General features: G+C 42.2%; 1 protein-coding gene across 1 annotated transcript; it reads right to left on the reverse strand.

Moving 5' to 3' along the window:
- On the reverse strand, window positions 187–3,048 carry LOC109825696 (polygalacturonase-like). The gene is made up of 4 exons (XM_020392566.1): window positions 2,585–3,048; window positions 1,812–2,101; window positions 821–1,049; window positions 187–606 (listed from the first exon to the last, which is right to left on the reverse strand). Exons 1-4 carry the CDS (start codon window positions 3,005–3,007, stop codon window positions 388–390), a joined length of 1,161 nt encoding a protein of 386 aa, XP_020248155.1. The 5' UTR covers window positions 3,008–3,048; the 3' UTR covers window positions 187–387.

An 11,860-nucleotide genomic window follows, 5' to 3' on the forward strand; every position in this document is an offset into this window, starting at 1 on the left:
GGGGTTTGAACGTAGCCCTTTTGGACTTTTTATCCTAGCTAATCACCCCGAGCTTTTGCGGTGGCCATAATACACCCCCCCCCAAAAAAAAAAAAAAGAAAAAAAAAATATCAGTTAATATTGTAAGAAAGACAACTATATCACTTTAAGATTATATATATCATTAATAATGATAAATCTCCAGCTTTTTCTGCTGTATGAAAAAGAAAACATACATGTATAATTTCTGCCTCTAACTAATAAAAGGTAGGAAAACCTTACTCTGAATTACTGAAACATAACAAAGCTACGCAACACAACAATACTTTAGACATCACGACATCACAACTATGTAATACATATATAAGCCCATATATAGATTTTTAGGGCGCTCTTTCTTCAGACATATTACAGGCAGCTAGGCGGCTGGACAAGCCCGGATGCAGTTCCGATCGCATTTTTACACGATGAGGCTGCAATCTTTCCTTCATAAGTGAGCTTGACATCCTGCAACTCGATCCCACTACAGGGATTGCTCGAGCTGCACGTGAAACTCATCGCTATTTCTGTCGCCGATGAGCCCTGTATGTCGTTGTAACTGACTTGACTTATCTTCACCCCAGAATTCTGCACCAACATAATCAAGAGATAAAAGAATTAGTTCACTACTATGCTACCTAGGGTTAGCTGCAGATAGGCACCCTGTAGTATCGCTAGTTGAGGGTGAACCCATGTAGTTCTATTGTTGCAGATAGACCCAATGAATTTTTTGTCAACATAACTGGGGGTTTATCGCCAATTAACCTTGTTACATACGAAAAAGTTTGGTGGAAATTTTTACCTGGTCAGGGCAACCTCTTTCATCTGGGCAGTAATTTTGGTCAATAATGATGGGGTGCTGGACGTTCTGCATAATTGAGTGCTCAAATGCCACTCCCTTAACAAAACTATCACTGGGCCTTCCCCATGTTTTAATCCTAAGCCCATTTTCAGTCCCTACGAACATTGTTGTTCTGACTGTCACATTCCGCACCCCCTTCTCTTGGTACTCTTTGCCCAAGCTCCCTATGCTGTGAACAAACATACTCTCACATTAGAATTTGAAAAATAAAATGCTAAACAACCACTAGTAGAAAATCCCACATTCTAGACGGAATATTCTAGATGGAAATTTTTCCGTCTAGTTTGCAAAAAAAAAAATATCATGTGGAAACTTTTACTTCCTTTTTTATGATACTTTTTCCTAATAAAAGTAGTATCTGATGATATGCAAAACATTAATAATTCATATGATATTTCTGTGAAATTTTACCCTTTAAAATAAATTGCAAATATCTCAAGCTTACATATGGGTTTCAAGTCTAGTTTTCCCATATATTTATACACACACACGTAAGTACGTATGTACCCCCAAATCTATTTTACCTGCACTTGTACCCTTGAATATGAATATTTGCTAATTTATCTATGCGTACTCTGACATTTGATAAATATATCCTTCTCATTTAACACCATCATAAATTCTGGACGAGAAAAAAAATGATAAAAATACATCCCACTTTCGATAATGGTTCTTTTTTTAACGCAAATATAGTTCATCTGCAAAATTGCCTTCAAATTAAATCTGCAGATTTACTAATTTGTCCCACAAATGTTGGGGTTGTTAAACGAGAAGGGTATAAATAAAAAACTCCCATGTGGAAGAATTAATGTAGGATAAACTAGCTAGCAAATAGAATGGATCAGGAAAGTATATATATATGAAGGCAAAGGACGTAATCAATAGTCAAGATATATTTATAGTGAGATTTAACGTTTCTACGCTATCTAACCTGATGCCGTGACCGGGACCACAACTGACTTGCTCGATCCAAAGGTTAGCCGTGCCCGGTCCAACGGAGATACAGTCATCACCCGTCTTAATGCTAGCTCCTCTGACGGTCACATCGGTCGACATCTGAACATGGATCCCGTCGGTGTTAGGGCTGTTGCCGGGGGCTGAGATCTTGACGCCTTGCAGCGTCACACCTTGGCAGCCGTCGATAACGATGTGGTACAGTTCGCTGTTGACCGATGTCAGGCCGCTGATGAGGATGTCGTTTGAGTTGCTGAATGTCAAGGACTGCATGCATGAACAGAGGGGGAAATAAAGTTAGAAGTGCATGTATTGCTACGATTGGGTTCAAAATTAGTATTTCGAATAACTTCACTTGACCATAAATTATTAGTGCATGTTGCATAATAATATCATAAACTAATTTGGAAACAAATTAATATAAACTTAATTTCAAACCAAAAAAAATAAAGCATATGCTATTAAAAAAAAACTACTTGTGATTACAAAACCACCCTCATTTTCAGATAAAATCATTCAACTACTAGAAAGTTTACATCAATATTGTCAACTCTTTTCTAGTATGGGATATCTTTCTGTTGATTAATTATTCATCTTTATGGAAGAATGATAATATGTATACGGTTCATGATAGCTTTGTGAAAATTGCCCTAATTAGAATAACATTGGAAACTCCAAAAATATATTCTCAAAAAAAAAGATATCTCATATTAGAAAATTTTAATATTTTCAAAACCTCAACAAACTTACAGTGGCGCCATCAGGACAGTTATGGCCGTTAGCTTTGCAAGCCCACAGCGAACCCCCGCTTCCATCAATACTCCCGCCATAAACTGACACTCCTTCTACGTGATCAAACACGATCCAGTCTCCTTTCCTCCCAAACTCACTGTAATCTGACCGAGAAATCAGAGTTCCATCGATCTGAACTGTGATTTTGTTACTCTTACAAGGCCCAAGGAGCCTAGCTTGGCTCACTAAAAATGTGCCTGTTGGTATGTAAATGGTTGAAGGACTTGATGAGCTACATGCAGCTTCCCATGCTTGGATTAGAGGCTGGGCCGAGTCGGATTGGCCGTTGGATTTGGCACCAAAGGATGTGATGTCAAAGGTTGCGACCGTTGGATTGAAGTGGAGGAAGAGAGGGAGGAGGAGGAGAATGAAGAGAGCCATTGAGATAGTTTAAAAGAAGGTGCAGAGGTAAGTGGTGTGCATGTTGGAGGTTTGAGGGGGTATTTATAGGAAATTTGTGGAGTTTGTTATTCGTTGGATATAGAAGAGGGAGTCGTGTAGCCGAGATTTGAGACGATGGAGGGTAGAGAAGTCATGGGTTTTTGATGTTTTTATGGGATCTTGTTTCTTGGATTGGGGCTTAGACGTTGGTGGCACATGCTTCAAACTTGTTTTAGACTATTAAAGGTCTTTTGCTTCTCAGCAAAGAAATGTTTTGAAATTAGGTGATCCGACTGCTTTTGAAGCTGTTGATGCGTGAGGTCTCAACAGCAGGGTTTAGGACTGATATTGAAGAGATTAGGGTCCCTTAATCTTTTAGTGGCTGAACCTCTAATAGGAAGAGAGTCCTACAAAACTGTAACATGTAAGAGGATTGGAGTTGGGTTCTCCGGTGATTCCTCCGACGTTCAAGTTAGTTATGCTCCGAAGGGGATTAAGGACTGAATGAGTTCTTCCTAAGTGTGCAGAAATTGCGTACCTTTGGTCAGTAGGTGGTGTGCCTATTTATACCCAGCTAGGGGGTGTTTACGTAACTTTGGTTGAGTCCAGGCAGGCAGCTGAGTCGGCAGATACTCTATAGATGTCAGCTACAGATGAGATGAGTCACCTATGAGTTTAATGTGATGGTGGCTAGGGAGGCACGGTGCTGACGGAGGGTGATGAGTCATGACGACTTCGGCGAGGAGTAATGATGACTCCGACCATGCATTCACTGTGATGGTGACTGGCTGTCGGTAGAAAGTTCGAGGAAAAACTACCTCTTGATTCAGCTATGCGAGTGTGCTGACAAAGGACGCCTTTCTACTCTCAGTCCGTGAGGTTCTCAACCCGCTCTTGCTAAATGAAGAAGCATGGCGTCGTCCTGTGCTATTGGGGCTCAAGGGAGGGCGTATTTTGACTCGGCCCTTCCTGGTAAGGGTCGAGTGATGATGTTATTAGGCTCGTCTTGCCTAGGATCGAGTCGAGATAAGGCATAATTAATTCAGGACACGCGTCGAATCTTGGGGGAGGATTAACATTTAGGTCATTATATGGCATAACACTAGCCCCTTTTACTCGAACTCGGGTGGTTGAGTCCGAGTAAAATTGAACTTTTCTTGGTCGGGTCCCGAGACACATTTATGAGGGATAACCAATGGGTCACGTCTGATGTTACATTTTAACATCAGAGAAGATCATGCGTCATTGTCTCCTAGGTTCCTAAGAGAAGATTGTGGGCCATTTAAGGCGAGTGGCATTTTGATTTTAGAGTGGTCACCTTGAATTCTGGGATTGATTCCAGCCGTTCGTCAATAATTAGGTCGGCCGTTGTGATCTTGCCACCTGGCGGCTCTCTGCGGTTGTTGCTTCAGAAAACCCTCAAATCTTCTTCTACAGTGCGCAATTTTTGGCCAATCTTCGCATTCTTCTTCGGTGATCATCAGACTAATGGCGTCTTCGTCTTCAATGGCTTAGAATAAAGGCCCGGATGAACCATCTTCGAAAGTTCCACCCTAGGTGCTGTCAATGCTGCTTAAGACTTATTATGATAAGTTTGACATCCCTAGAGCATTCACCATATCAGTGCCGGAGCGTATGTAGGCGGTGTTCGACTATGGCGACAACATAGCTTCAGTGCATCTCACATTTGGAGTATGGCATGCATCTGCTGTTGTGCCCTTTCCTCCGTTGCGTCTTGGAAGCCTTAGGAGTTTTGTCGTCACAGATGAAGCCAAACTCCATTACTACTCTAGTACGGTTTGTGGTCATGTGTAATTGGCTGGGAGTCGAGCCTACTTTGAGAATTGTCGGTCATCTCGTTTGCATGAAAGTGAATCAGCGTGAGGGCCACTACTATCTCCATATCTTAGGGGACCATAAATCCATCTCCAATGCCCCCGAGTATAACAAGGATTAGATGAAGAGGTTTGTGTGGGTCTTTGGAGGTGATGCTACCTTGGCCAACACCCATGTGGCCTGAAATCAACAAGGATGCATTGAGGCCGTGTCTATTGTTGAAAGAAGAGAAGTGTGCGTTCGACAAGATTAAGTTGTACATTAGTTCTCGTCGGAGTGAGTACCTCTTCAACCACTCGATATTATGGGTTGTCGGCATCTTTTTAGTTCCTCCAACTGAGGATGATGAAACACAATCTGCTGTGTTAGTGCTAGGCTCAGAGGAACCCGAGAAGTCGAAAACAGTCCCCTCAGCTTGACCTTGAGGAGGGTCATCAATGAGGCCAAAGAAGCATCTTCGTTCTAAATTAGCCCCTGAGGAGGTCGAGAGGGTACATGCCAATGCAATCGAGATTGCAGCTTGACTGGATAGGTGGATCTCTGCTACTGTTTAAGTCAAGAGGTTTGAAAAGAAGAAGAGGAGGCTAAGGAAGGTGGGCAACCGAGGCACCTCTAGGAGCGTTGGGGCTCCTTAAGACTAGGTTGAAGCTACAATGGAGGCGGATACACCCTTTGTTGCTCAGAGGGGTCTAGTGAGCCAGCCATTAGGTAAGACCCTGCTCCTCCAGGAATCTATATAGTGTGATGCTCCTACCATCCCTACACAAGAAGATTCTACGTCCATGCCTACGAATATCATCGTTGTCAACAATGGGCCCCATGCTGGAGAAAAGGAGATTGAGATCATCACGGTCGAGTCAGAAGTGATCGAATCCCCTAATGGAGAAGGAAGTGGCCCCTGTCAAGCCTGTTGAGTCGGCCCACCCGCATGGAAAGGAGCCAGCTGCTGAAGAGGCATCCCCTGCTCTGGGATTTGGATGGTCTTTGAGATATCCCTTTCTCTGGGATTTGGATGGTATTTCTCCCACCACATCGATGAGCTCGACGAAGATAAATAGGGTGAATAGAAGATCCTACTAATGGGGTTGACTAGAGTCAGCCTCCGCTATGATAAAGAGCAATATAAGGAATTCAGATTCAAACCTTGGCGCCATCTTGACAAGAGAAGGTCTGTTTTGGATTCCCAGCTCACTCAGACCAAGGCTTTGGAGCAATTCTTCTTACCTCAGGTGATGAGATCCTCTCGACCATGTCAGATGTCGACATTCACCAGTCCCTCAAGGGATACTTGCTTTGAGGGGCCTTGCTAGAGCTAGAACTATTTTCTTAGCTTGAGCATGCACGAAACCTCTACCTCAAGCTCTAAGAAGAATTAGAGGCTCAGAAGGCAGCTTATAAGATGATTGTCCTGAAGTTGGCTGCCAAGGAGGATGAGCTGGTGTCCTGGAGGAGGGGCAAAGGCAAATGTCGTCAGGAGCTGGAGATGCGGAACATCATGGTTAAGAGCCTATAGGCGTCCAACAACAAGAAGTCATCTAAAATTAGCAAGCTCTAAGACTTCAACCATCTCGAGCATGAGCTTTGTGAGCGAGATGAGAGGATCAGATACTTGATCTAAGAGGTCAAGGTCAAGAAGCGGGAAAGCGCTGATGCCTATGAGCTAGCTCGATTGGCTCGTTAGAATGCTGAGGCTCTGTAGGACCAACTGAAGGAGGAGCAGGTTGCTCACGAGAAGCTGAGGTAAGAGGCCACCTGAGCTACATTAGAGGTCGAGCGAAAACAGGAGGCGTCACTCATAGAAATACAGGCATTGCAAAGTCGCCTCAACCATCTGGACTCTGAGGCCTACCGGTTTGAGATCATCGAGAATTATCACAACAATACTCTTGGGAATGTGGAAGTGGCCCTCTCTTGTAAGGTTGGCTTCAACTATCTGGAGATGCAACTTCCGCCTGAGCTCAAGACCAATCTCGAGCGGTTCCACTATCCTCCTCGAGTGGATAATTACCTTGGCTGCTCTGCTAGATATAGAGGAGAATAGGGTCAGGTGGGGGGGGGCGCTTGTGCCTCATTGCTGGTAGTGATGAGAAGATGAAGATGAGTCGGCCTAGGGAACATGTGATGGGCTCGGCCCATGACAGCTGGGTGAGCCCAAACTAAGAGGGAGGGGGGGGAGAGGTCAGCTGTCTATGCTTCAGTCGACTCCTCCACCAACTTCCCCTGTTGTTGCCTCTCCATGCTCGACTTCTGATCCTAGTCCCAGCGCCACTCCTCCTAAGCATGCCCAAAGTTCCAGTGTCACTCCAACTCTAAGTCTCACGCCTTCTCCGAGATTGGCCCCTTAGCTGCTCATATGTATTTCTTCTCATTTTTTAAAGTACTATAAATATTTTGAATATATGAATGAAAAAAGATTTACTTTTGTCAATCTGAACTGTGCACGTTTGTGATTGCATTATTATATCTTGCTTTCAGACATTTCCATGGCGAGATGACATGACTTCGTGCCTTGTGCTGGGAACGACTCGACCTCATGCCTTGGGTTTACTCAAAATGACACCAAGATCTTGGGTACGGCCTTGAAAAATATTTATGAGAATGATGGCAATGTCTTTTGAACCAAAGTCGATCAAATTGATGATGTGCCATGGTTTTATCCTGAATGGGTACCAAGGTCTTATGTGCCAAATTCAGCTATGTTGGGGCTGAATAGCTCACCAAGATCTTTTCTTCCTCTCTGAAATCCATGCTCCTCACTCTTCAGTTTGATAGGGCTTCGCCGATGCTCGAGAATTTTGGATCCGTATAAATAAAGCCCCTAGGGCTGTATTTATAGGCTTCAGAAGCTCAGTTTTCAGATATGAACGGCCGACTCCCTCTTATCTTCAGTTGTAACCACTTAACCACATTCCAAGATAGCTTCAAATCAGTTGGAGATGCTTTGGATCAGAATATACTAAAATTTGGGCGGTTAACGGTGAAAAAACAGTTTTCTTAGGCACCAGACACGCTCTATGTCTCGGCCTTGGCCGAGACACATGATGTGTCTTGGTTTCAACCGAGACATCGTTTAGTGCGCATTGACTATTTTCCCTGTAATTCCCTGGTCCGATCTCAGAATGATGCGATTCAAAGTGCGACAGAAAGTCGGAGAAGAGATCTACAACCTTCCACATGTGAATTATACATGGAGTGGATGAGACACGAGTGGTGCTTCATCTTTCATGAACAAAACATAACTCCCGGCCGGATCGTTTCTTCATTATTCTGTCGTCCCGTTGATTCGTACGCTTCTTTAATTTACTTCATTCACTTGTCGACATTAAATAATCTTCTTTAAGTCAGATAACGATGTTCATTATCTTTTCTCCGTCTCGAGCTGCGTGTGGGAATCTATAGGTAATTTTTTACCCCTACAACTATGGAGGAGGAAAATAAATAAGCCTGTAGATATAGTCAATGTTGATCCTAATCTCTCGCCCTCTGACTATTGTCCTCGCCTCTGTAGATCCATAGGCCCGACTATAACTCTTGTAAAACTCTGAAACCTATTTAATATTGGCCTTCTCCCCTTCATTATTCTTCATCGCACCCAGACCAATAGCATCAAATAATTCTACCATATTTTTGTACTCCTATGAATGTGGTACGTCCAATCCTCATTTATAGATGATGTTGACTTTCTGATACTTCTCAATCAGATCTTATGACTTTATGATACTTTGTAATCAGATCTTGAGAAGTAGACCGTGAGGATCGAACCTTCTTCCCACCTGACATTCTCCACAAAAACAAATAACCATGTATTAGCGTAGAGAATATACCAAGAATAGCTTTGGAAACAAAGAAAACTGAGTAAAAAATGAAAAAGAGTATAAAAAACATGTAGTTTTAGCCTCTGACCATACATGGATGATTGACAACCATTGGCAATTCAACTAATCATCGATGGTCGAAGATCGATTGTGTTCTTTGACCATCGATGATCCAAGAACTGAACCCAATAGATTTTTGCCCTAAGTCAACCAAAACTTGTGTTCAAACTCAAAAAATTCTTGTTTCTAAACTACTGTGCTACTCATCTATTATCTATTCATGCAATCTATACCCCTAAAAACACATTAAAAACTAAGAAATTCAAAGAATAAGAGCTAGGGTTTAGAAAACTTACCTTTTTCAAATTGATTTGATTTGAAAACAAATAAGATGATGATGATGATAGATCAATCCAGACAAACCAAAACCAACACGAAAATTCATGAAATCCAGAAATTTGGAGAGGAGAAATCAATGGGTAAAAGATAAAAAGGTGAAAAGTAAAAAATGCCCCTTTATTTGACCATAGATGGTGCATCATTAATGATGACAATTTTATTCCCCCCCCCCCCACACACACACACACCCACACACACACATATACTTATACATATATATACACGGTTAGAAACACTGACATGTATGAGAAGATAATATATAATAAATGTATCAAACATGTATCTTCTAATAATACAAAAAGGTTTGGATTTGATAACCTGAGACTTTAAGAAATCATCGTGTGTTGCCTTAATCCTTGATCAACCTGCAAGTCTACAGAAAGGTAGTTAATTTTGACTTAGGTGTCTGTGACGCCCCTAGTTTCACACAAGGCTGCAGTCCAAGGATGTCAAACCTGTCATGCACTCACACTGTGAAATAACACGTTTCACCATCATAATAATATCTCTCTAGTGGAAATCAACAAAAAGTGTAGGTACAAAACAGGCAAATAAAGATAATAATGTAATGAACATGATATAGAAATGAGATAACCAAATAATCATGTTCCAACTGAATAAAATGAAGTATAATTGATAAACTGAATCAAATGTAAAATATCTTGATACATAGAGTCAAATGACATAGTACTAAGGCACTCAGCCTTTACAAAGTAAAATACAACTCTAAAAGTTAGAGAATAAACTATAAACTGTCATAGAGCTCTAAATAACTACTAATATTATAAGATGGAAGCTAAACTGTGTCTCCATCAACCTGAGGCTCTTCGTATGCCTAGCTTACTACCTGAAAAGAGGGGAAACAACGAGCATTAAAGCACTAACGAGATCATCTCCACCACCCCAGAGGGAAGGGTTAGGAGTATATATGAAAATAAGTTAGTACATATATAAAACCATCTATCCTGAACTAAGAGGAATTGAGATTTAGAAAATCACAACACGAGAATTAGTACGTCGAGCGTAATAATCCAAACTAGAAAACCCTCATGTATATACTATGTCTCAAATTATGAATCGCTAAATCCTAACTCCAGAGTCCTAGGAATAAAGCAGTAAATAAAAGAAAAACAACTCCAAACCTCATCAATACAAGTCACATCAAATCCTCATACTACCCTCGGGTAGTTGGCGCAATCACAAGGATAAACATCCAGTAACGTGAAGCTCGCATGAAATATGTCGTATATAACAATCTCAAATCATACCCTACTTTCGGGTAACTAACATTAATGAAATCTGTATAATGCTTTATGTGAAACATACTAATACACATGGGTGAACTACGTTCATAAGAAATCTCTGCTTAAGACTCCAGCTATTAAATATTTCACAATACTATCTCTTACAACATTTTATAGTTTATCACATCATCATGCGGAATGGACTACCTGTTCAGGTATCCTAAGAAAATACAGCTCACTAGCCTCATCTCATCACCATGCGGAATGGACTACCTCCTCGGGCATCCTACATGTATGACTCATTAGCCTCATCGCATCACCATGTGGAACGGACTGCCTTCTCAAACATTCTCATCGCATCACCATGCAGAATGTACCGCCTCCTCAGGCATCCTATAAGTACGATCATTAGCCTCATCGCATCACCATGCGGAACGGACTGCCTCCTCAGACATCCTCATCAACCGTATACCGACGCATGACCCTAGACAGTACTGAGTTGTGCCCATCAACGGTATTCATACACATACCTATACTATTCTAACTAATCATCTTCTAGTCGTGGCGAAACAAAACATGAGGTTACCCATTCCCCAAGGTCTATGCGTATTCGAATCCAACTCGTCCTCCTCATGGACACGCACGTGTTTCATCATGCAACTCGTACTTCGTGCGTACAAAACATACAAATGTGGAGAAACACAAATACTCAAATCAACAAAATATCGATCGACCGAAGTATGCCATCGGTCAACCGAAGTATGCCATCGGTCGACCGAAGTATGCCATCGGTCGACCGAAGTATGCCATCGATCGATCGGTTAACGTCGTGCACTAACGTGCATATAGAACTTAATAGGGATCGGTCGACCGACTCCTTCGTTTCGGTCGACCGACCCGAGCCTTACCTGATAATGGATTTCAGTTTCGGGTTTTTATCTTCAATTCATCAAATTGATATTTTTACAGGTAAACACATATTATTAATCTTGTTTAATATGATTAGTGTTCAATTAGCTACATGAAGCACAGTTAATATATCTAGGTGAATTATATAAACGAACTTTTGGTTATTTTCAACTAACATATGAGAGGAGGGAGGAAGGTCTGCTGAAAAAAGTTTGATGTTTTGGGATGTTTTGTGAGACACCCCAAAGATCCCTGAGAAAATATAAGAGGGTTTTTGTGAAATTAACTCTTTATGTAGGCCTGTCCATTTGGGTCCAAGGCCCGGACCCGGGAAAAGCCCGGGTATCCAGGCCAAACCGAGCTCCATAGTCAGATCGGTGTAAGCCGAACGGGGCTCGACCTAGCCCGATCAGGAAAATGACTGGGCTAAAGTATCGGGGTCTAGGTCTAGCCTGGACCCGACCTGATCCAAACGGTCAAAAAACTGGCCATTGGACCAGGCGGCCGGACCCGACCTGGCCTGGACTCGGCCTGGTTCGGTCTGCCCAAATTACCTAAAACGACTATTTTTAATCAAATTAAAAAAAAGAAAAATAACTGGGCTGGCCCGGTGTCCGGCCTGAACCCGGACCTAGACCCGGCTCGAGCCT

This window comes from Asparagus officinalis, chromosome 10, assembly GCF_001876935.1.
Source record: "Asparagus officinalis chromosome 10, Aspof.V1, whole genome shotgun sequence".
Taxonomy (NCBI): domain Eukaryota; kingdom Viridiplantae; phylum Streptophyta; class Magnoliopsida; order Asparagales; family Asparagaceae; genus Asparagus; species Asparagus officinalis.

Bases quoted from the DNA above. Each gene is read 5' to 3' on its own strand.
- LOC109825696 (XM_020392566.1), bottom strand. From the start codon at position 3,007: ATGGCTCTCTTCATTCTCCTCCTCCTCCCTCTCTTCCTCCACTTCAAT. The intron at 2,102-2,584 runs GTAAGTTTGTTG...TCATGCATGCAG, and splicing joins ACTGTCCTGATGGCGCCACT to TCCTTGACATTCAGCAACTC. The intron at 607-820 runs GTAAAAATTTCC...ATGTTGGTGCAG, and splicing joins AAAGAGGTTGCCCTGACCAG to AATTCTGGGGTGAAGATAAG.